The sequence below is a fragment of the Gymnodraco acuticeps genome, unplaced genomic scaffold (genome assembly GCF_902827175.1).
Source record: "Gymnodraco acuticeps unplaced genomic scaffold, fGymAcu1.1, whole genome shotgun sequence".
In the NCBI taxonomy this organism is placed as follows: domain Eukaryota; kingdom Metazoa; phylum Chordata; class Actinopteri; order Perciformes; family Bathydraconidae; genus Gymnodraco; species Gymnodraco acuticeps.
This window is the reverse complement of record NW_022992312.1, coordinates 289,085-312,468: the sequence shown is the minus strand read 5'-3', so window position 1 is coordinate 312,468 and position 23,384 is coordinate 289,085. Positions and strand designations below refer to the sequence as shown.

The following is a 23,384-nucleotide window of genomic DNA, read 5'->3' as shown; positions in this document are numbered from 1 at the left end:
CCTGCGGTCCTCTGACAAAGGGCTGCTCTCCATCCAGCGCTCCAAGCTGAAAACATTTGGCAACAGAGCCTTCAGTGTCGCAGCCCCCACCCTCTGGAATTCTCTCCCCTCTGCAATCAGGAATGCAGACACTCTGGACACCTTCAAAAAACACCTCAAACACCATCTGTTCACTCAGGCCTTTGGCCTCAACTAATATACAGTACTCAGCAACCTGTTCCTGTTTTGTTTTCTTCAGCCTATGTATCTTTATTATTACTTTTTGTTTTGTTACTTCCCATTGTAAAGCGTCCTTGGGTTTCGTGAAAGGCGCTATATAAATTGAAATTATTATTATTATTATTATTAGAAACAGAGTGAGATTGAAAAACAGGACAGTACAGATTCACAAGGATACAAAATGATATTCAAATAAAATAATATAGTAACTGTTGTGATAAATAGATATTTGTGTTCGGATTGTTAGATATATTGCCATGTAAGTGTGCAGGTGTTTGTACAAACAGTACAGTTACTGTTACTTGGTTCCAGGTTCGGCCCCTGGCTGTTCAGCCTGACGGCTCCAGCCACAGAGGACTGTCCGAGGAGGGATGAGTGTGAGGGAGGACGTACTCCTCATATTTATATCCCCCTGAATGTGTTCCTGTTTTTAATCGTGTTTTATTTTAAAATGGAAGTGCTGTATTGTGTATTATGTAACTTTGCTGTCTGGGACAAATAAAGGTCTTCTGATGAACCCCAAAGCTGTTTGTCATTTTCTATTTCTTTGACCATATTTAATCAAATACATGTGTATTGTCAATAGGTTTAAAACATATCTGAACTATTTTTGATAGCTTTTAAATTACAAACAAAACAACTAAATCGATTTTAAACAGTCTAAAGTTTATATTAATAATAACAAAATACACAGTTTAATACAAACTTATCATAACTGTGAAAAAGTTCTGTTTCAAGCTAATACAATATGATAGAAAATCACCAATAATACTTACATGTGTTTTGTACATTTGTAATGATCAGGAAGTCTTAAGCATATTCTTCATCAATTGTTCCGTTATGAGATTGATGTCATATTCTTTAGGAAATAGTTGACTCTGTTGTGAAATGAATCTAAAACGTGCTTTCTTATTTTACTGATGCATCAAACATCTTGGTGGGAGAACAATTTCACTAAAGCAAAATACAGTCAAGTAATCCATATTATCCGTTTTGTCACTTTGCCTTAATCACAGTAACTTTTTTTCTATTGGCATAGTAACAAACTATATTATGGCCTTTTATTATTTTAGTACCGTTTATACTTTTACATTAGTTAAAGTTTATATTCAATGTTCTGTTGTAACATTGTTAAATGAATGGTTCTTGGCTTGATTACCTTTAAAATAATGACATGTGTTAATAAGGATAAACCAATCAAATGAAACGTTGGACTAAACTATGCTGTTAAATCTCTATCCGACTGTTTTTCAGTAGGAGGGCAAGTTCCTATCATAAACAATTATTTGATTTTTCTCACAACAGATTTGATTTTCTGAAGTGAAGCTAACGTTGGCGACCAAGTAAGGTCATTATTAAAAGGTACAATGAATTAGTTTAGGGTTATTTATGTATGTATTTATTTATAGAAGGACCATGCATACAAATACATTAATCTCAGCAAAGAGAAGAGATGCAATATGTCAGATTGTAGCTAATAGCTCATTTCCATCTGTGGTCCTCAGGTTGACTAAAATGATGAAAAACATTTCATTTGGATAATTTACTGACAGAATAAAAAACTCAATACTGACCTCACCACCTTCAAAGAACTTCACTTCACCACCTTCAAAGAACTTCACTTCACCACCTTCAAAGAACTTCACTTCTTCAATCTGGATTGTAATGTGTGGCTGTTGTCATTGCTTTCTTTTTATTTGACTTCAACCATATGTATGTGTTGTTCTTTTCACCATCTCTGTAAAGCGACTTTGAGCACCTGTAAGAGCGCTTACAAAATACATCCATTATTATTACTCACCTGTTCATAGTGTTTAAAGTGAACAAGTTATAACGATAGCTTTTAGTACACTTAAAACAACCATCCCCCAAAGTTATTAAGGAATATACGTTTGGGTTTTAGAACTTTAATAAATATTTTAAATAAATAGTTTGGATGATCCATAATTGACATACGTTGTGTTTACACTGATCTATTGCTCACATTTTAATGTTTTTGTAACAACAACCTTTCTTGTTTCATTCATCACGGTACAGCTAACCAAACCTAATATGAACCAGTATCATAATAATAATGAGTAGGATTGTAACTCTTTCAAAGTGTGTGTGGCTCTTAAAAGAGCCGTTGTGTTTGGGTGTTCTGGTCTCAGGTCAGTTTAAGCCCTCTCCCCGCGGATACGGCGGGCCAGCTGGATGTCCTTGGGCATGATGGTGACCCTCTTGGCGTGGATGGCGCACAGGTTGGTGTCCTCGAACAGGCCGACCAGGTAGGCCTCGCTGGACTCCTGCAGAGCCATGACGGCGGAGCTCTGGAAGCGCAGGTCGGTCTTGAAGTCCTGAGCGATCTCCCTCACGAGGCGCTGGAAGGGCAGCTTGCGGAATCAGCAGCTCGGTGGACTTCTGGTAGCGGCGGATCTCCCTCAGAGCCACGGTACCGGGCCTGTAACGGTGAGGTTTCTTCACTCCGCCGGTGGCCGGGGCGCTCTTACGAGCAGCCTTGGTGGCCAGCTGCTTCCTGGGAGCCTTTCCTCCGGTGGATTTACGAGCTGTCTGCTTGGTTCTGGCCATTGTAGTTTCTCAGTGTTCACAGCGAGAGAAGGAGTGCTGTGTTTTCTGTGAGCAGCGGCTTTATAAAGGAGCTGCCGGAGCAGGGCAGCGCTGATTGGTGCATGCCGGGAGACACGTGCGCTGAGCAGCTGCTTTACTATTGGACAATGTAATCCACTCCTCCACAGGGGATGATCCGGGGGATCCTCAACATGAACTTTAGTTTAGTTTAGGGGGGAAATAAATATGATTAAATATAATATAACCCTAACCCTGTCCTTTTCTAATGTATAACTATGATTTAATTTGTAGTGAAAACTCGCCCTGAAATAAAGGAATAATTTAATAATAAATGTGTTCATTTGTCTCCTCTAAAGATTTGCTAAGATAAAGATTACCACTTAGCATTTTCTCTCAGGATTGCAGTAAAATAACCACCATATTTCCTTCATATTGTGAAATGTATTTATTTTCATTTTGGAAAAACAAACACCAGTGAGGTGGTATAAACATGTATAGTGAAGAATGAATATTCAATCATGGTTTATCTTGCTTTACAAAACATTATGTATAAATAACATTTAAGTTATTTAGATTTCTGGTAGAGTAGTTATAGAGTATAACAGGATGAGCTCTTTGGATGGGTTGGGTGGCTCTTAAAAGAGCCTTTGTGTTGTTGGTATGTCAGCAGCAGAGTTTACTTGGAGCTGGTGTACTTGGTCACGGCCTTGGTGCCCTCAGACACGGCGTGTTTAGCCAGCTCTCCGGGCAGCAGCAGGCGGACAGCGGTCTGGATCTCCCTGGAGGTGATGGTGCGGCGCTTGTTGTAGTGAGCCAGACGAGAGGCCTCACCGGCGATGCGCTCAAAGATGTCGCTCACGAAGCAGTTCATGATGCCCATGGCCTTGGAGGAGATGCCGGTGTCGGGGTGGACCTGCTTCATCACCTTGTAGACGTAGATGGCGTAGCTCTCCTTCCTGGACTTTCTCCTCTTCTTTCCAGTCTTGGTGGCGGTCTTAGCGACGGCTTTCTTGGAGCCCTTCTTGGCCGCTTTGACGGGGGGTGCTTCAGCAGGCATGATGTGAGAGAGAGGTGCGACAGAGTCGAGATACTTCTTTGTCACAGAGCGGTCTATTTATGTTCACCAGATGCAAATGTTACTGTGCTGTTGCTCGCACGGGATTGGTTGTCTTCTGAGCAGGACGGCGCATGCGCTTAACGAGTTTTAGAATCAAAACAGATTGGATGACATGTCAAATTAACCCTCCATTGATTATGTATTTTTATTATTGGGGTTTTATAATGTGTTGTACATGAATAAATAAATCGGTTGGGATCAATGTCCTTTTAACTCTTTCATATGTTTTTAACTATGTATAACGTGGACAACAGAGAAACACATATTTTTCATGACCAACGTTGGAATTTAAATAAAAAAGTGAGGTGAAAGTGATGCTTGTCACCCTCTAGTCCACACGTATTAATCCTCATGAATCCCAATACGTATGATTTTGAGTTGAGTATGAGTTAGTCCTCAATATCCCGGTGTATTTCACCATTAAAACATATTTCAAAAGTTTAAAAAACCCACACAGCTGGAAGCAGAAGTTTTTGGAGCAGTCGTGGTTGTGGCTGTAGTTGTGGAGACTTTATCCTCTACGAACATATCATTGGATGTCGGATAAACAACATTGTGAAATTGTCTACATTTTTAATATCCAGTATCATAGCAAGAGTTTTGGAGATGGAGTTTAGGTTTGATATAAAGTTCATCGAAAGGAATGTCTCTTTTTGAGTAATGTGGGTGGCTCTTAAAAGAGCCGTTGTTGTTCCAGGTATGTCAGGGTGTAGATGTTTAACCTCCGAAGCCGTACAGAGTGCGGCCCTGCCTCTTCAGGGCATACACCACATCCATGGCGGTCACCGTCTTCCTCTTGGCGTGCTCGGTGTAGGTGACGGCATCACGGATCACATTCTCCAGGAACACCTTCAGCACCCCACGGGTCTCCTCGTAGATCAGACCGGAGATACGCTTCACTCCGCCACGGCGAGCCAGACGGCGGATAGCGGGCTTGGTGATGCCCTGGATGTTATCACGGAGAACTTTGCGGTGACGCTTGGCGCCTCCTTTGCCGAGTCCCTTTCCTCCTTTTCCTCTTCCACTCATTTTCAGGTATTGATATGTCGGCTCTTTCAGAACGAATGAGTAGAAGCAGAGTGACCGGCAGTATTTATACATTCACTGCGGACCTAAGAGAAGACGGAGAGCGGGAAAGCGGCTGGGCGGGGCCAACGCTGCAGCCTCCACATTATCTTTCAAAACATTTTCTCTTCCTTCTAATATTGTTTATATAATTCAGTCAGGCTTTATACTAAGCGTTTGATGATTAAACGTGTGTTAATATGTAATAAAACCCTCACATGCTTAATAACATTTATAATTGAAATAAGACCCTTTCTGAGATTAACATTACATTTAAAGTTGACATAGTTTTAAATATATACTTTTTATAGGAGACTTTCATTCTGTTTCTGATGAGTCAAGACATACATTTGTATAAAACATGTCAACAATGAGAGGTGGCGTCGCTTACGTCTCTCTTACGTCGAGGCGTGCAGGAAACTAAACCCACCTCCCCTGAACATGGGTCGACTGTCATGCCTGCCTTCAAGCAGTAGTGCTTATAAACACACTTTATAAAGTCAGGCAACACTAACCAGGCTTCGTGTGATTCTGTTTATTTGTACCTTACTTTGACCATCCGTTCATTGTTATTGATCATTGTGGAGAGAGGCAGATGTTTTGTTTTGTATTATAGCAGCTATCAGAGGGAATCAATACATGGGCTGCACAGGTTGTCGTGTCCGACTATCACAAGTAGAATCATAATAAAAATACGCCGGTAAAATGTGCCTGTAGAAAACGGTTTATGCCACAATAGGATAGCAATAGCAAGTAGTCAGTTTAGCTTCGGTTGCTATGCTAACATCACCCATTTTATACCAGAGAAACTTTCCTAACAGCGTTGTGATACCAAACCGCGTCAATTCAGACTGACACACATTCACTTAGGCTAAGGGGAACTGGGGATATGTATCAGCTGCTTGTGTGAGTCGGACAGTGAATACTTTAGAGCGGCCGCAGCAGTGTGAGCTAACCGGGAGCTAACGGAGGAGAATAAACTCCCGTGGAAGAGCAGCCAACACTGCAGCGGTCGGTAAATGCTGCAGAAACACATTAATAAACAATGAACCACGGCACTCTGGAGCAAAGTATAAGGTTGGACAAGTCGTTATTCAATTTAATCTGGCTTCGTGTGATTAAAAGCAACACGATCATCGACCCGACGCAGTTCCCCGTTGTTGTTGTTGTTGTTGTTGTTGTTGTTGTTGTTGTTGTTGTTGTGAGCGTCGTAATGCCGTAGGAGAGCAAATCAGCGATGTAAACGGTGACGTCATGACGCAGCAGCGGCAGCACCAGTCGGGCTCTGGGCGGTGTGAACAGAGCGGGAGCAGAAAAGGGAAACCGGAGCTGAACCAGAAAAGCTCTAGCTCGGAACTAGAAAGGGAAAAGCGCTGGTGTGAAAGCCGCAACAGAAGGATGGAGCAAGTATGGAGCCAAGGCCACTCCATAGTGTTACTAAACTGCAGGACAATAGTATATACTATTGTATATAAATGGTAAGTTATTGCAACATTTTATCCAAAATTCTGAGCCGACATTTCTCTTCGATTGCTTCGAGCAATAACAATTCTTCATGTGTATCCACTGAAATTCAGTTTGCAGGGAAACCTATGTTCAAAGTACATTAGTGCTGACTTAAGAGAACTTAAGGGTCCATATTCGATAAAGGAAATATTTATAAGAATTAGTGATACTAAAATGTGAACAAATCCACAATTTCTCAGGATGTGATAATGGTACAATCCTGTGGATTATGGGAAACATTAAAACATAGGATAAAACATTTATTTAAATTCAAATGTAGAGAATTAAATAAAGCTACACATAGTAAATATGTTACTCTAATCAAACAGTATATTATTTTAAAACAGATTCAAGTTAAATCTAAAACGGGTGAAGAAAATATTTCTAATTTGAAAACTGACTAAACCGGGAATTATCATAACAAATCTGAAATATATAATAGAGGAAACTTAACTTATGCCATTAACGTTTAAATTAAATTAAACAAGAAATAAAAATACTTGGTTTGACTGTAATGAAAACTGTGCTGACCTAAATTGGGAGAATTGAACCCCTCCCAAATAATTAAATAATTAAACAAACACATTTGGTGTGGGGCACAACGAGGGAGGTTACTCAACGTAATTTATTATTTAAAAGAATGGAATATGGAGGCGTATTTGGAGACGTAGACCTAGATATTAAACTTAAATTGACTTTTGTTAAAATGTTTACAGCGGCAATATCAAGGAAAGCACCCTGGGTTGGGGATAAATCAAGGTGGACAAAAAGGAGAGGTAGAGCGAGACATGGCTCATATTACAAATTAGTATATGCTGATTTCATAAATGAATATACACCTTTGAATGGAATGGACTTCCAAGTATATATATATTTGTTTTAAATAAATGAATACAAATATGGTGGATATATTCTATCACTTATTGAAAGCACCAAAGTGTTTTCTTCTGCGTCCCTTGTATGCAGATATGGAAGACCAGATGCACCGTGGTAATACATCAAACAATAATTAACAGTTGTACCAAAACAAAACATATCGGAACCGAGCTAAGGAGAAGAGAAAGCCTCGACAAGTCACAGACTACCATGGAGCAAACTGAGTCTGTGATTGGACAAAGGCTGATCGGACAATTTCCTTTCTGCCGTCTGAAAAACTGTTGTGTTGTGTTTAAGTATGTATCTATGAGTTGTGTGTACATGTTTTTATGCAGTGGTTTGTGTATGTCTATTATGTATTGACAAAACTATTTATGACAGTTTTAAAAATAAAAAAGTAACTAATTGAAGTGGTGTATAAAAGGTTGCCTAGAGTTGTCTGGCATGACACACAAACAAAATACATGAAATGGTAAAATAACCACGTGTTGTGTCCTGTTGTAGCAGAGGGTGCTGTTGGACAGATATATTGCATTCAGATGCGATAATGTCATAAATGTGTTTTATCCACTAAGGGTACAAAGATTGTGTAGGTTTATATTATATATCACTTTTGAAATATTGTCCCTTTATAGTCAAAAGTCCATCTATGAGCGATACAGCATTTTAGCATTGAGTGACACCATGATGCTTTATTCAGGTTTCACATTAGAAAGAAAGGAATACTGGTCATCAGCTTTAAATCTAAAAACATGGACATTTTAAAATGTGTAAAGCATGTTGTCTAATGTCTTTCAGGACTACCAACAACAAAGATCATGAGCATATTTTCCTGGTTTCTTTAAATGTTACATCATAATGTTAAAATATGTTGGGTGTCAGTAAGATTTTAGTATATTCATTTATGTATACTCTGTACTCTGTAATACTCTGTATTCAGGTCTTTAAAAGACTTCTGATCTGACAACATGGAAAGACATTTTAACCTTTCATTTGTAACAATATGAAGTCATAATTATATGAAGCATTGGATGAGAACCACAACTATTATGTTTAAAAAGTACACAAAGGTAACGGCTGTACTATAATATGATTAGTATTCTACAATGCACGATTGTTTTACTTCATATATAATAAACTTGTGGGTTTTATATAATATTGTTTCAGTAACCTTTTTTCATTTAAGTTTAATTTGAATTGTGATAACATGATATCATTTCAATAATGTACTGAATTATTATGTTACAGTGTGTTCAGGCATTACACAATAAAAAACGTTTCAATAAAGTATAGAAGTAATAAGATACAAAATAAAATAAACAGTGAATATAAGTATAGAAGAAAATACATATATTAAAAATGATTGACATTATAGAATAGTGTGGATGGATTGAAATGTTTACATGTAGTTGACTTATATAGCAAAGTATATAAATGACAGATGTGCAAGGTTGCTGTTGTGCAGAGGGTTCATGGTTCTGGAGAGGGAGAAGCTAAAGTGAGCTCTCTGCCAGCCGGAGGAGACGCTGGATCAGTCTGTGGGAGAAGGAGCTCCCTGTCTGTCCAGCTGCAGGGGGGGGTGAGGGTAATAGTTCATGTGTAGTAAAGACACATTTTAATTAGTCCTGTCAAAATGATCGCGTTAACGGCGGTAATTAATTTTTTGAATTAATTGCGTTAAAATATTTAACGCATTTAACGCATGTGCAGAATGGCCCGCCCCATACGTGCCACCAGTGGCAGCGCCAGGGTATGGCTGGGGTAGGCTACACCCATACCAAGAAATGGCTTAGCCCCACCATGAAAAATGATGTTAAAGGAAGCAAAATAAAGTCTGCCAACTCGCGCGGAGTAAATTGCACAGACAGCAGTTAGTAAGACTGATTTCAGGATCCACGGTTTTGAAAACTTTTGTCACGTAGTGATCGTCTTCTCAATAGAACATCTTTGATAACGGCGTGGTGTTGTTGCAGGAAGTCCCGACGGAGAATACTTTTGCTGTAGTACAGGGGTGCTTCTCAGGTCGATTAAATGAAATCCTTGCTTCCCTCACTTGCGTCGTTTCCCTGCGTTTAGTCCCTCCCACCAGGGAAGCATGGAGAGACGCAAGGAAACCACGAGAAGCAGGGAAATTAGTTTTAAGAGCAATGGGACGTCCTTTCCTCCGGAGCGTCACGTGAAGCGACGTCCGTTTGTGATGACGCTGCACAGCTGATCGTCTGACAGCAGCCAGCTCTGTCCCCGTTATTTCCACACACCCCCCCCCGCCTCTGTTAGTACACATTTACTGACACAAACATTTGTATCATCTGTTGTAGACCCAAATACATTAAATACAATAAGAACTAATTCTGAAAAAAGATAAACGCCATTCTTAAAATTTATAAACGAACAATAGTTTGATTAATATTGATTAGAGTGCACAAAATAAATAAAATAATTGAGAGAAGAAAAAGAGATATGTTATCTATCAAAACCCAGTTAGATTAACATTCATTGGATTGCACACTTTGTTTGTTTGTTTGGATATGTAGTAAATTAACATTTCAATAGCACTTAATGACTGAATGGAAATGACAATAAATGAAAATGTAAAACGAAAAAAGCGATCATGAAAATGTTTCCAAAAAATGAATTAAATGATTTTTGACCACTTTGTTGTTCAGATATATCACATATTTGTAACTAAATGAAACATGAATTGAAACAAAACACGGTATAAACTGAGGAGTGACTCCCGTGAGGTTCATGTATTTTCTTCACTCTGCTCTCATGTCAAGAAGCATGAGATCAGTGCATGCGCTGCATCGTCCAATCAGTGAGCGATACACAGTAAGGGGGCGGGGTGAGTATCTGAGGATTTCATCGGAGGATGGTCTGGTGGTTCCTCGGTTATCGCTCCTCCATGATCGCTCCTCGATCCTCGGTCCTCCGGCAGAAATAAGAGCCATGGGACGGTACTCAAGATGGCGCAGGCAAATCAACTTCCGGTGAGACCGAGGACCGAGGAGCGAGGAAATGAAAATAGTCGACCTGAGAAGCAGCCCAGGGGTGCACATAACTGGTACGCAGGTTATGTGCGTAATCTGAAATGCGTACCGTCACTTGTGTCACAAAGCGCATTTGCGTACCGACGTACTTGTGAAGCTTTTCCAGAAGGTGGTTAGATCACCGGACGACAGAGTCGGTCTCCGTGTGCACAGACAGGGCTGCTGTTAACGTCGGTCTGTACAACGGAATTGTGCCAAAACTACGCCAACCGGCTGCGGAGGGAGACTTGTCCCCCCCCCCCCCCCCCTTCACTGGAGAACTGCGCTAAAACAGCTGATCACAACGTTCACACTCTGTGGTCATTGATTGATTGATTGATTGATTGAAAAGTTTATTAACAGCTTGTATATTGGGTACAGTACAGTACAGCTCAAAACATACAATTGTTAAGGGGATGCAGACCAGAGAAAGACTTTCGTCTTGTTTACATCAGGGTCCCCCATTTCCAATTCATCATGTCATTTAAGACATATAAGACATATCTGACATACAGATGGCTTATTTACAATTTTCATTTTAGATTTCGTTCTAATACATCCTAACCGGACATTTAAGACATACCAAGTCTACAGATATACAGTTAGTAACAGAGTCTAAAATGCGAGTATATACATAGATGGGGGGGGGGGGAAGCTGTCCATTGAACGACAGGTTGAGATTTGTACCATTACCGGGGCCAGTTTTGCAATGCTCTCCCCCGAAGGTGCTCTTTAAGAGAGGTTTTGAAGGTAAGTATAGTTTTACTTTCCTTCACAGTTGTGGGAAGAGCGTTCCACCTTGATGTGGCATAATTGCGAAACGTGTATTCCCCCTTTTTTGTGCCAAATCTGGGTTTCACATGATTTGTGGAGCTCCCTCTGGTGTTATGATCATGGTATTCCTTGATCTTTGGGAAGAATTTTGACATGTACATGGGTACCATAGAGGTGTAGTGGATCTTGTAGACCAGGCCCATTGCAAGTAGCTGTACTCTGTCGTCTACTCTAAGCCATCCTAGGTTGTCAAAGTGGGCAGAGGTGAGGTGGGTTCTAGATGAAAGGTCAAGCAGTAGTCTGACCAGTTTATTTTGCGATGTTTGAAGTTTTATTTTTAGCGCCTTGGAGGTGCTATGGTACCATGACGTGCAAGCATAGTCATAGTACCCTTGAATGAGTGCTCCTGCCAGAGTTTTCAGGGTGTTCTTGTTTACCAGAGAGGAGATCCGGTATAGGAATCTAGTTCTTTGATTGACTTTTTTTATTACATTGGATGCCATTTTGTCACAGGAGAGGTTTGCCTCAAGAATAGATCCTAGGTATGTAATTTCCTTCTTACTTGTGACAATAATGTCGCCCACTGCAACTGAGAAGTCGTCGGATTTGCTGAGATTATGTTTCGAACCGAAGAGAATGGACTCTGTTTTACCCAGGTGTAATGATAATTTATTATCGGCGAGCCAGGTGCAGATTCTGCCGAGCTCGGAGCTGAGGGTTTTTTCAACCTGCAACCTGTTCCTGTCAGAGACCAGCAGGGCTGAGTCGTCCGCGAACAGGAACAAGTTGCACTCACATGCTGATGACATGTCATTTACATAAATTAGGAACAGTAACGGACCTAATATGCTTCCTTGTGGAACACCACAGCTCACTGGGAGGGGGGGGACAGAGTACCGTTTACCTCCACCATCTGTTCTCTCCCCTCCAGGTAGGATTGCATCCAGCTCACCGATAGTTTATCAAAACCAATTGCTTTTAGCTTGTCAATCAGAATGGGGTGATTGACAGTGTCGAAAGCCTTTTGTAGGTCCAGCATCACCATGCCGCAGTACTTGCCCTCGTCCACCTCTTGTTTGATGTGGTCGCTCAAATAAAGAAGGCATGTGTCAGTGGAGTGGGATGTTCTAAAGCCAGATTGAAATTCATAGATTAGTTTATTTTCCGCGAGGTACTTTTCGACCTGTTCATATACTATTTTTTCCATGACTTTCGAGATGGAGGTAAGAATAGAAACAGGGCGGTAGTTGCCTGGGTCCAATTTGCTGCCCTTTTTGTGCAGGGGGGTTACTCTTGCAATTTTGAAGTCTTTGGGTACTTTTCCCTGTTTTATGGAGAGGTTAATTATGTGAGCTATGACTGGTGAGATGGCGGTTGCTGTGTCTCTGAGGAATTTGGAGGGGATATTGTCGTGGCCAGTGGCCTTGTTAGGTTGGAGGGTCATGAAGTACTCCACTAGCCCCCCCCTTTGTCGACTTTCCTGAAGTACTCCTCCGTTGATAGAAATCAACACGTAATGAATTAAGACCCCACGGTTTGATGATTGATAGGTGTGTGGGTTGTCTTTCATTTTGACACGCAGAAAAATGTTATAATAAACATAGATACTGTATGTTAAATGGATATATCCGCCTTCTCTCATTTATCTTTCCATTCCCACAACAATAAGCATACATAAATGGCATATTTTGGACGTAGTTTGAATGGTGATTAATCATGATTAATTAATTTTTAAGCTGTGATTAATCTGATTAAAAATTGTAATCGTTTGACAGCCCTAATTTTAATATAATAATAGTATGTCATTATGAAATATGTATTTTAAAACAATGTCTAAAGGAAATAATGTACATGTAAGGGATAATGTTCTAGAGAATATGTAAGTAGATGTCTTTATAACAACATAATGAAATGTATTATACTAAGAGGAAATGGATGAATGTAGTATACCAGGTAACATGTTATTCATGTTTCATTCAAGTCATCTTTATATCAGTTAATTTACTTCTTGTAAACAGTAAGGTAGTCTGGTGTTATAAAAATATAAACATGTAATATTAAAACAGGAAGTGCTCTTTTGGTGTTTGTGGGTGGCTCTTAAAAGAGCCTTTTGTACATGAAGCAGATGGTCTGTTTACTTCTTCGCTGCTTTCCTGGCTGGTGCCTTCTTCGCTGCTTTGGCAGCTGCTTTAACCGCCTTCTTCACAGCTTTCTTGGGGGTTAAGGTCTTCTTGGGGGTCGCTGCCTTCTTGGGTGCTGCCTTCTTGGCCGCCACCTTCTTCGGGCTCTTAGTGATCTTCTTCACGGGGGTTTTCTTTGCAGGAGTAGCAGGCTTCTTCGCCGTCTTGGGTGTTACTGCCTTCTTGGCTGCTGGCTTCTTGGCGGCGGGTTTCTTCGCTGCTGCCGGCTTCTTGGCTTTGACTGCGGGCTTCTTCGCTACCTTCTTGGGCTTCTCGGCGGGCTTGGCTGCCTTGAAGGAGCCGCTGGCTCCGGATCCCTTGACCTGCACCAGGGCTCCATTCTCCACCAACTTCTTCACGGCGCGTTTCACCTGGTTGGCGTTGTCGATGCCTTTAACGGCCAGCTCTTTCTTCAGGGCGACATAGGAAATCCCTTTACGCTCCTTGGAGGCGGAGACGGCTTTCAGCACGAGGTCAGCGGCGCTGGGGCCCGCCTTCTTCGGCTTGGTGGCTCTCTTCCTCGGGGACTTGGCCGGTGCGGCGGGAGCGGATTCTGCCATGTTGCTTTCAAAGTGGATTCTCTGGACTCGGTGAGACGGAGAGAGAAATCCCGGCAAAGAGCGGAACTTAAACACACCATGAGAGCCGTAGAGACTCAATCTGTCTCACAGGAGCAGCAGGCATACTGTGCCACTTTGTGTTTTCTCTTCACGAACACATGTAATAAAATCACACCTGGAGGAAACAATATATTGTAAAATTCACCCTAAACGATAGCAAAGGAGTTTCTCTTCATGTTAAAGTGAAAATAACCTCAATATTGTGTTATGATTTTAATGGGAAGCCTTTCGACCTGCCTCAAATGCTGCCGTGTGAGTCGTAAATATGTGACTTTCCTCTCTAATTTCCATTTTAAATGCTTTAAAATACTTTCAAATTCGACATAAACTAGTCTGACATAGAAATAAGATGTTTGGTTAAAGACCTAACCTAAAAAAAGGTTACTAATATAAATATGTTAATGTTAAACAGAGGTTAGTTTTGTCTCGGCAAACACACTCAAAAGAGTCGTGGGATTGTACTCCGGTTCTGATAGAGAGTCGGTATGTTTTCTTTTACACTTCACTAATTTAGGATAATTTAACTTAATTCAACACTTTGATAACATGTAGGCCTATCTTTTCTTCTTCAGAAAACTAAGTAACCTGCCGTTTTCCTGCTGGAGAGATTTACAGTATGCAAGTATATTTATTTTTTCCGATAACACGTCAATCATATAAAGTGTATTCATCTATAATTTATCATATCACTTTTATGATTTTTATTTATACATTTTGCGTCTTTTAATTTCGTATGTTTCGTATGGAACATTTAAATCGGGGGCTGTTTTTGAGAAACTTGATTACTTTAGAGTTATTTGTTACACTCATTAAAGACTATTACAATCAAATCACTAAATGTGCTCCAAAAAACACCTTTAATAAACTTTAGACTCAGAAGATTAGAGACTGTAAATAGGCTTCTTAGGTGTTTTGGCTCCACACATGTCTGACTAGGATTTTAACTTTATTTATTATTTAACACCGGTTAAAGGTGCTTGTTTCTTTCTCTCATGTATTTGTGTTCTGCATACTCTTAAAATAAAGCATTATCTTCTGACTGTTTATCACATGTATTCTTAAGGTCACGATGAATGACCAGCAGTTTCACCACAATACATTGTTTTTATTCAGAAATGTTAACCAAATAACATTAGAAATAACATAAATTGCAGTAAAAGAAGATGTGTACTTTTCTGTATTTAGTCGATGCTTAACCTGAAAACCTTTTAAAATAACTTAATCGATGTATGTTTTAGTTTTTTGCCTTTAAATACTTCTTACATGAATCTTGTGACGCACCAACTTGAACACACCCGTAATTGTGTGATTCGAGTCTTGAAACAGAAAGCCTCTTCCAGGCTTAAAGCCTGAGTCCAAATAAATATCACTACAATAAACAATATGTCTTTTTACATTCTGTTTTTGTCCATCTTATTCTATTTACATCTATATAGACTCTTTCATTTCAACATAAAATGCAATAGTTTGTTTTTTAAATCAGTTTTATTGTCTTTTGTCCTATATAACTATGTTGCATTGTTGGAGGAGCCTGGGACTTAAGATTTGCATTGCCATGTCTACACTGTAGCTACTGTGCATATGACAATAAATAATAAATGAAACTTGACCTTATTAATCTAAATGTATTTTGGGTTAATTTTATATTCAAATTAAGTGAACGAATAATGGATCACGGAAATGTATCTCTATAACAATAATGTAGTCAAGCAGAAAATAGTAGAGCTATAAACAGTATTTAAAGAATATAATTCAAACATGAAGAATTATGTTTTGTATATTTTATTAAGTTGAGTTTTTAATCCTAAATATTTTTGTTTTTATTGAATGTAAATACAATTATTATAATTACTGTTATATAACTATACTATTCTGCCACTGTTTCTAATTGTGGCTCTTGTACTTAGTGTTTGAGTTTTAAATAAAGTTGAGAAACGTTTTTGTCCATAAAATACAGTTTAGTTTAAACAATATTCTACAAGATGTTAATATTTACATGCTTATCTAATCTTGAAATAGTGCTGTATAATAGCTTGTGCCATGTATGTTTTAGAGCTACTAAACTAACTCCTAACGGTATAAACAATGGTCACATTAAAGAACTGCTAATTGGCTAAAAGATATTAACTTCATTAATATATGTACTAGATGTACCTCATTTCTTAAAATGCTAATACAACATAAATAAAGAACTGTTAGAAAGACACGTGTGTTAATATTTATTCCACTACAACAGAGCCACTATTTTCGTTCTGCTCCAAACATTAGTTGGTGAACACTGACATCTGGTGGATGAAGGCTGGAACTAAATATAACCTGTTATTCATTTCAATGTGCGCGTGGGATAAAGATACCATCGAGTGCTTAAATGCTACGGTACGCTATTGATCGGTGAACTGCAGACACCTGCCAATAAGTAATACTGATATAGTGTGAACTGAGTTAAACACTAATGATGGGTCCAACACACGTTGTGGCTTTATTTATGTGGACTGACAGATGTAGAAACCACACCGCTATTCATTTGAGAATGTGGTGATTAACCTGCTGGATGTACGAAGAGAGGCTACAACCTGCAATAGATGATATCATTAATAGTAATTTAGAGTTATGTTTCAATTGTATATTGCTCTATAATGTGGGTGTTTTAGTTGGGTGACTTGGTGTAACATGACATGTTGTGCACATCAATGCATATAGGGCAAGGGGGAGAAATGTCTTTAGTTGGAAATGTGTGGCTCTTAAAGAGCCTTTGTTGTTTGTTGAAGCGGGATCGGGGTGTTCACTTCTTGGCAGCCTTCTCGGTCTTCTTGGGCAGCAGCACAGCCTGGATGTTGGGCAGCACGCCTCCCTGAGCGATGGTCACTCCTCCCAGCAGCTTGTTCAGCTCCTCGTCGTTGCGGACGGCGAGCTGCAGGTGGCGGGGGATGATACGACTCTTCTTGTTGTCCCGGGCGGCGTTTCCAGCCAGCTCCAGGATCTCAGCGGTCAGGTACTCCAGCACAGCGGCCAGGTACACCGGGGCTCCGGCACCGACACGATGGGCGTAGTTACCCTTCCTCAGATGCCTGTGGACACGGCCGACGGGGAACTGGAGCCCGGCACGGGATGAGCGAGTCTTGGCCTTCGCCCTAACCTTTCCTGCACCTTTTCCGCGACCAGACATTTTCTATGTGATTATTCTTTGACGTTTAGAAGAAAGTAAGTCGATCACCGTTCTCACCAGTATATATAGGAGCGCAGCTAAACGCTCATTGGTCAGATTGATCCGTAACTGTGATCGTCCAATCAGAAAACAGGTCGGTCTGCCGCCTGAATTCTTTTCAGAATCAGACTGAATTTTCTGAAATTGTTTTCACCCGTTCAAAGATGAACATAAACTCCTGTAATTTAAGAAGCGAAAGTCTCAATATGTAGAGAACATTAAGACATTCAAAAAGGTGTCATACTTAATGATTATTTACAGTGTGTAATTAACTTATTAAATAATATATTTGGTATTATAACTCAAATTACACAACCACCTAAATACATGCAGCTGTTTGGGCTAAACATTTAACGGGGAAAAAATGATCATCAGTTGTAACTTATTTGTGTAGGTTGTAATTTGTGTAATGTCTATTTTTTTTATCTTGTCTTTTGAGGACATTTCTTATTTCATATTTTAATAGTTTTGCTAGGTATTATTCATTCTGTCTTTGTATGCACCAAATATACAAAAGCAAATTCCTTGTATGTGTCAACAAGCTACTTGGTAATAAAACCTATTCTCATTTGTGTATATATACACACACACTGTACATACATTATATTTGCAGCACTTAATAAATATATATATTTGAAAACCTCCAGGTTAAAGTGATGTATAATACAAACAAAACTGTGAATAAAACTGCTTGGAAAGTAAAATGAACAAAATGTAAATAGTAAAAGCCAGATCACAGGAAGATGATCCAGTGAGCATGGCAGTTTAATTTCACTACCACCAATAAATAATTTCAAAACCAGCTTAAAAAAAAGAAGAGTGTTCACTTAGACCAGGGGTGCACAACCTTTTTTTAACCGAGAGCTCATTTTAAAGTTGCCAGTCTGCCGAGATCTACCAGTCCAAATAGAGAACCGTAGTTACTGACAGCCTACTACCAGGTAAATACACACTTCTACTTGTTTAAAACTGACCTTTGTACGATGAATACTTCATAAAATACTGCAGATCCTTTATCTTACCTCTTTCTAATCTACACACATACAAGTATTTAACTGAAGTTACACAACAGTGTTGTTGATACAGAGTTGGAGTTTATTCACACGTCACTACAGTGGTCATGTTTTCAAGAAACATTGAACAGTGCTGCCACATATGACACAGGGAAAAAGAAAAGACTCTGAACCCTTTCTTTGCCATTATATTAAAATAGTGTTGCTACAAAAGTATAAATTAGGCTTACTAATAAGACAACTCAGATCTGAAGCTACACAGGAATCTGCTGCCAAAGTGCAATAAAAAAGACACAATTAATAGAATCAAATCCTTTTTTTGTTGCATTTTAGTAGATTATAAAAATAAATGCCTTTAAAATAGGATGCAAGCAACACTAGTTTCTTAACCTGAATTGATAATAGACTATAATCAATTTAAGTTTGCATTCTTATACCATTTTGTACAATAATTATAATGAATAAGTTCAAACAAACTAAAACTTACAGCTGATTAATAACGGTATCTAACTTGAGTTTTTATTATATCAAAAACCTGTTGAAATGCTACTGTTATTTTTACTGTCCCCAAAAGTGCGTCGGCAGCCTCCAGGAATGCTTCTTTCACAACTTCGGCCGTCTTTGAAGACTTCATGTGTTTCGCAAGAACGTGAACTGACACGATAAGATGCTCTGGTAGCAAGCCTTGCTCTTGTTGTTGGGCCTGGTGAAAATGGACTGCTGTGCATTTAGCTGTGCTCTCAGGCCCCTCCCCTTTTGGAGCGTAGGGCAGAATTAGGAGGGAATTCCGTCTCGTAGCGTTTGTGCACTGTTTTGAAATGCCGCTCCTAAATTACCCTTCTTCGATAAAGCCACGCTCGCATTGCAGATGAGACAGATGGACTTTGAATTGGAATAGATACACAAATAATCATCCTCCCACTCGGAGTGAAAATTATATATTTTGGGCTTTTTTGCTTCTGCCATAATTGTGGTCTTGTGTGTGTGCGGACTGTCACTCCTGTTGACACGGACAAAGTCAGCGAAATAGTGCCCACTGCTCACCAGCCACGCCCCGACACATGGAACACGCTGGCCAATCACAAAGCTTTGATGCGTTCAAGTGCATTATTCTGGCACGGGAAGATTATGTTATAGGACATTAACGATAAAACAGAATGTTGTTCTATTTTTAGACACATCTCGCGATCGACTGGGACTCTCCCCGCGATCGACTGGTTGGGCACCCCTGACTTAGACCATAAGTATTATTTTTGTTTTATTAAAATGGAAATCATGTTGACGTATATTAGACACTTTGTAAGAAGAAAGCAGCAGTAGATTAAGTGGGTGGCTCTTAAAAGAGCCTTTGTGTTGTTGGTATGTCAGCAGCAGAGTTTACTTGGAGCTGGTGTACTTGGTCACGGCCTTGGTGCCCTCAGACACGGCGTGTTTAGGCCAGCCTCTCCGGGCAGCAGCAGGCGGACAGCGGTCTGGATCTCCCTGGAGGTGATGGTGCGGCGCTTGTTGTAGTGAGCCAGACGAGAGGCCTCACCGGCGATGCGCTCAAAGATGTCGCTCACGAAGCAGTTCATGATGCCCATGGCCTTGGAGGAGATGCCGGTGTCGGGGTGCACCTGCTTCATCACCTTGTAGACGTAGATGGCGTAGCTCTCCTTCCTGGACTTTCTCCTCTTCTTTCCAGTCTTGGTGGCGGTCTTAGCGACGGCTTTCTTGGAGCCCTTCTTGGCCGCTTTGACGGGAGGTGCTTCAGCAGGCATTATGAGAGAGAGAGGTGCGACAGAGTCGAGATACTTCTTTGTCACAGAGCGGTTTATTTATGTTCACCAGATGCACATTTTACTGTGCTGTTGCTCGCACGGGATTGGTTGTCTTCTGAGCAGGACGGCGCATGCGCTTAACGAGTTTTAGAATCAAAACAGATTGGATGACATGTAAAATGAACCCCCCATTGATTATGTATTTGTATTATTGGGGTTTTATAATGTGTTGTACATGAATAAATCAACAAATCGGTTGGGATCAATGTCCTTTTAACTCGTTCATATGTTTTTAACTATGTATAACGTGGACAACAGAGAAACACATTTTTTTCATGACCGTTAGAATTTAAATAAAAAAGTGAGGTGAAAGTGATGCTTGTCACCCTCTAGTCCACACGTATTAATCCTCATGAATCCCAATACGTATGATTTTAAGATCCTAAAATAAATACAAATGTATTCATTATAAGCGAGTTAGTCCTTAATATCCCGGTGTATTTCACCATTAAAACATATTTCAAAAGTTTAAGAAACCCCACAGCTGGAAGCAGAAGTTTTTGGAGCAGTCGTGGTTGTGGCTGTAGTTGTGGAGACTTTATCCTCTACGAACATATCATTGGATGTCGGATAAACAACATTGTGAAATGGTCTACATTTTTAATATCCAGTATCATAGCAAGAGTTTTGGAGATGGAGTTTAGGTTTGATATAAAGTTCATCGAAAGGAATGTCTCTTTTTGAGTAATGTGGGTGGCTCTTAAAAGAGCCGTTGTTGTTCCAGGTATGTCAGGGTGTAGATGTTTAACCTCCGAAGCCGTACAGAGTGCGGCCCTGCCTCTTCAGGGCATACACCACATCCATGGCGGTCACCGTCTTCCTCTTGGCGTGCTCGGTGTAGGTGACGGCATCACGGATCACATTCTCCAGGAACACCTTCAGCACCCCACGGGTCTCCTCGTAGATCAGACCGGAGATACGCTTCACTCCGCCACGGCGAGCCAGACGGCGGATAGCGGGCTTGGTGATGCCCTGGATGTTATCACGGAGAACTTTGCGGTGACGCTTGGCGCCTCCTTTGCCGAGTCCCTTTCCTCCTTTTCCTCTTCCACTCATTTTCAGTTATTGATCTGTCGGCTCGTTCAGAACGAATGAGTAGAAGCAGAGTGACCGGCAGTATTTATACATTCACTGCGGACCTAAGAGAAGACGGAGAGCGGGAAAGCGGCTGGGCGGGGCCAACGCTGCATCCTCCACATTATCTTTCAAAACATTTTCTCTTCTTCTAATATTGTTTATATAATTCAGTCAGGCTTTATACTAAGCGTTTGATGATTAAACGTGTGTTAATATGTAATAAAACCCTCACATGCTTAATAACATTTATAATTGAAATATGACCCTTTCTGAGATTAACATTACATTTAAAGTTGATCAAAGTTTTTAAAAAATACTCTTTATAGGAGACTTTCATTCTGTTTCTGATGAGTCAAGACATACATTTGTATACATAAAACACGTCAACAATTTGACATAAAAGTAAGAATTAGTCCAATAGAAACACCTGAATGTAGACACTGTATTTAGGTTTGGGTGTGTGACTATCAAGAAATGTACCAAATTGTTCATGTTAAATATAAAATATAAAGTAACAGACAAATAACCATGGACTTCTTCAACTCATAACATATTTCAGCTCTCACAAAATGTTATAAGTTTGGTCAATTAAAGCTTTTAATTTGCACATTTAAAAGATACTTTAGTAGAGAAAACTATTTATTAGAAAATGGTATTGCCTCATGGAAACAGTTTTGACAGATTGTATTTTTTAAAAGAAAAGAAAAACAATATAACTACTGTTTAGCTCTGATAATGATATGCTATCGTATCGAGTCTTTAGAAGGGTTTAGATAGAAACAATTGAGAAGGGTCAAACTCCTTTTCTGAGAGTATGATTACGATTCAAAAAGTATTTATTCATCCAGTTTATACTTCTGACAGAAGATTAAAACAAAACATATTCATGATGTGTGTCACTTATGAGATTGAAAGAATAGTCGATTTCATTAATCATATAGAGACAAGCCTCGAAAGGAAATGTTTGGAATAGGTGTTCAGATGCAGTGGGTGGCAGAGCCTTTGTGTTGTTGGTACATCATAAGAGGTAGATTCACTTGCAGGTCTACAGTAGAGCCAAATGAAAACAGGGCATACAGTGCCATGCACAAGTATTCACCCCCTTGGCTCTTTTTCTATTTTCTATTATTAAAGCCAATAATAATTCAATATTTTGATTAGGATTTTATGTCATGAACCTGCACAAAGTCAGTCAAGATTGGTGAAGTGAAAATACAAATGATCCTGTTTTAAACAATGAAAAACTGAAAAGTTGTGTGTGCACATGTATTCACCCTCTTAAAGAACTGCTAATTGGCAAAAATATATTAACTTCATTAATATATGTACTAAATGTACCTCATTTCTTAAAATGCTAATACAAAATAAATAAATAACTGTTAGAAAGACACGTGTGTTAATATTTATTCCACTACAATAGAGCCACTATTCTCGTTCTGCTCCAAACATTAGTTGGTGAACACTGACATCTGGTGGATGAAGGCTGGAACTAAATATAACCTGTTATTCATTTCAATGTGCGCGTGGGATAAAGATACCATCGAGTGCTTAAATGCTACGGTACGCTATTGATCGGTGAACTGCAGACACCTGCCAATAAGTAATACTGATATAGTGTGAACTGAGTTAAACACTAATGATGGGTCCAACACACGTTGTGGCTTTATTTATGTGGACTGACAGATGTAGAAACCACACCGCTATTCATTTGAGAATGTGGTGATTAACCTGCTGGATGTACGAAGGAAATTGTGAAAGGAGTTTGCTTTAGTTGAAATAAGGCTTTATTTTAGAGAGGCTACAACCTGCAATAGATGATATCATTAATAGTAATTTAGGGTTATGTTTCAATTGTATATTGCTCTATAATGTGGGTGTTTTAGTTGGGTGACTTGGTGTAACATGACATGTTGTGCACATCAATACATATAGGGCAAGGGGGAGAAATGTCTTTAGTTGGAAATGTGTGGCTCTTAAAAGAGCCTTTGTTGTTTGTTGAAGCGGGATCGGGGTGTTCACTTCTTGGCAGCCTTCTCGGTCTTCTTGGGCAGCAGCACAGCCTGGATGTTGGGCAGCACGCCTCCCTGAGCGATGGTCACTCCTCCCAGCAGCTTGTTCAGCTCCTCGTCGTTGCGGACGGCGAGCTGCAGGTGGCGGGGGATGATACGACTCTTCTTGTTGTCCCGGGCGGCGTTTCCAGCCAGCTCCAGGATCTCAGCGGTCAGGTACTCCAGCACAGCGGCCAGGTACACCGGGGCTCCGGCACCGACACGATGGGCGTAGTTACCCTTGCTGCAACAAGTCCTCCAACTCAT

The 23,384-nt window shown here is 40.0% G+C and overlaps 6 protein-coding genes and 1 pseudogene across 6 annotated transcripts; all 7 read right to left on the bottom strand.

Annotated features, from left to right (window-relative positions):
* Nucleotides 1–1,805: 1,805 nt before the first annotated feature.
* Nucleotides 1,806–4,955, bottom strand: LOC117541146. The gene is given in 4 exon segments (XM_034208272.1): nt 1,806–2,597; nt 2,599–2,795; nt 3,502–3,897; nt 4,627–4,955. Coding segments are annotated over 4 exon segments (1,122 nt in total). The 5' UTR covers nt 4,934–4,955; the 3' UTR covers nt 1,806–2,375.
* Nucleotides 3,213–19,977, bottom strand: LOC117541154 (annotated as a pseudogene).
* On the bottom strand, nt 3,218–4,253 carry LOC117541153 (histone H2B 1.2-like). Its single transcript, XM_034208279.1, has one exon. It carries the CDS (start codon nt 3,842–3,844, stop codon nt 3,464–3,466), a length of 381 nt encoding a protein of 126 aa, XP_034064170.1. The 5' UTR covers nt 3,845–4,253; the 3' UTR covers nt 3,218–3,463.
* Nucleotides 13,224–13,940, bottom strand: LOC117541151 (histone H1-like). The gene has a single exon (XM_034208276.1). The coding sequence runs from the start codon at nt 13,892–13,894 to the stop codon at nt 13,289–13,291; it is 606 nt and encodes a 201-aa protein (XP_034064167.1). The 5' UTR covers nt 13,895–13,940; the 3' UTR covers nt 13,224–13,288.
* Nucleotides 16,712–17,138, bottom strand: LOC117541152 (late histone H2A.L3). Its single transcript, XM_034208278.1, has one exon. It carries the CDS (start codon nt 17,118–17,120, stop codon nt 16,737–16,739), a length of 384 nt encoding a protein of 127 aa, XP_034064169.1. The 5' UTR covers nt 17,121–17,138; the 3' UTR covers nt 16,712–16,736.
* Nucleotides 19,978–20,682: 705 nt separating the features above from the next.
* On the bottom strand, nt 20,683–21,070 carry LOC117541155 (histone H4). Its single transcript, XM_034208280.1, has one exon. It carries the CDS (start codon nt 21,046–21,048, stop codon nt 20,737–20,739), a length of 312 nt encoding a protein of 103 aa, XP_034064171.1. The 5' UTR covers nt 21,049–21,070; the 3' UTR covers nt 20,683–20,736.
* Nucleotides 21,071–22,835: 1,765 nt separating this feature from the next.
* Nucleotides 22,836–23,384, bottom strand: LOC117541145 (histone H2A-like). The gene has a single exon (XM_034208271.1). The coding sequence runs from the start codon at nt 23,382–23,384 to the stop codon at nt 23,085–23,087; it is 300 nt and encodes a 99-aa protein (XP_034064162.1). The 3' UTR covers nt 22,836–23,084.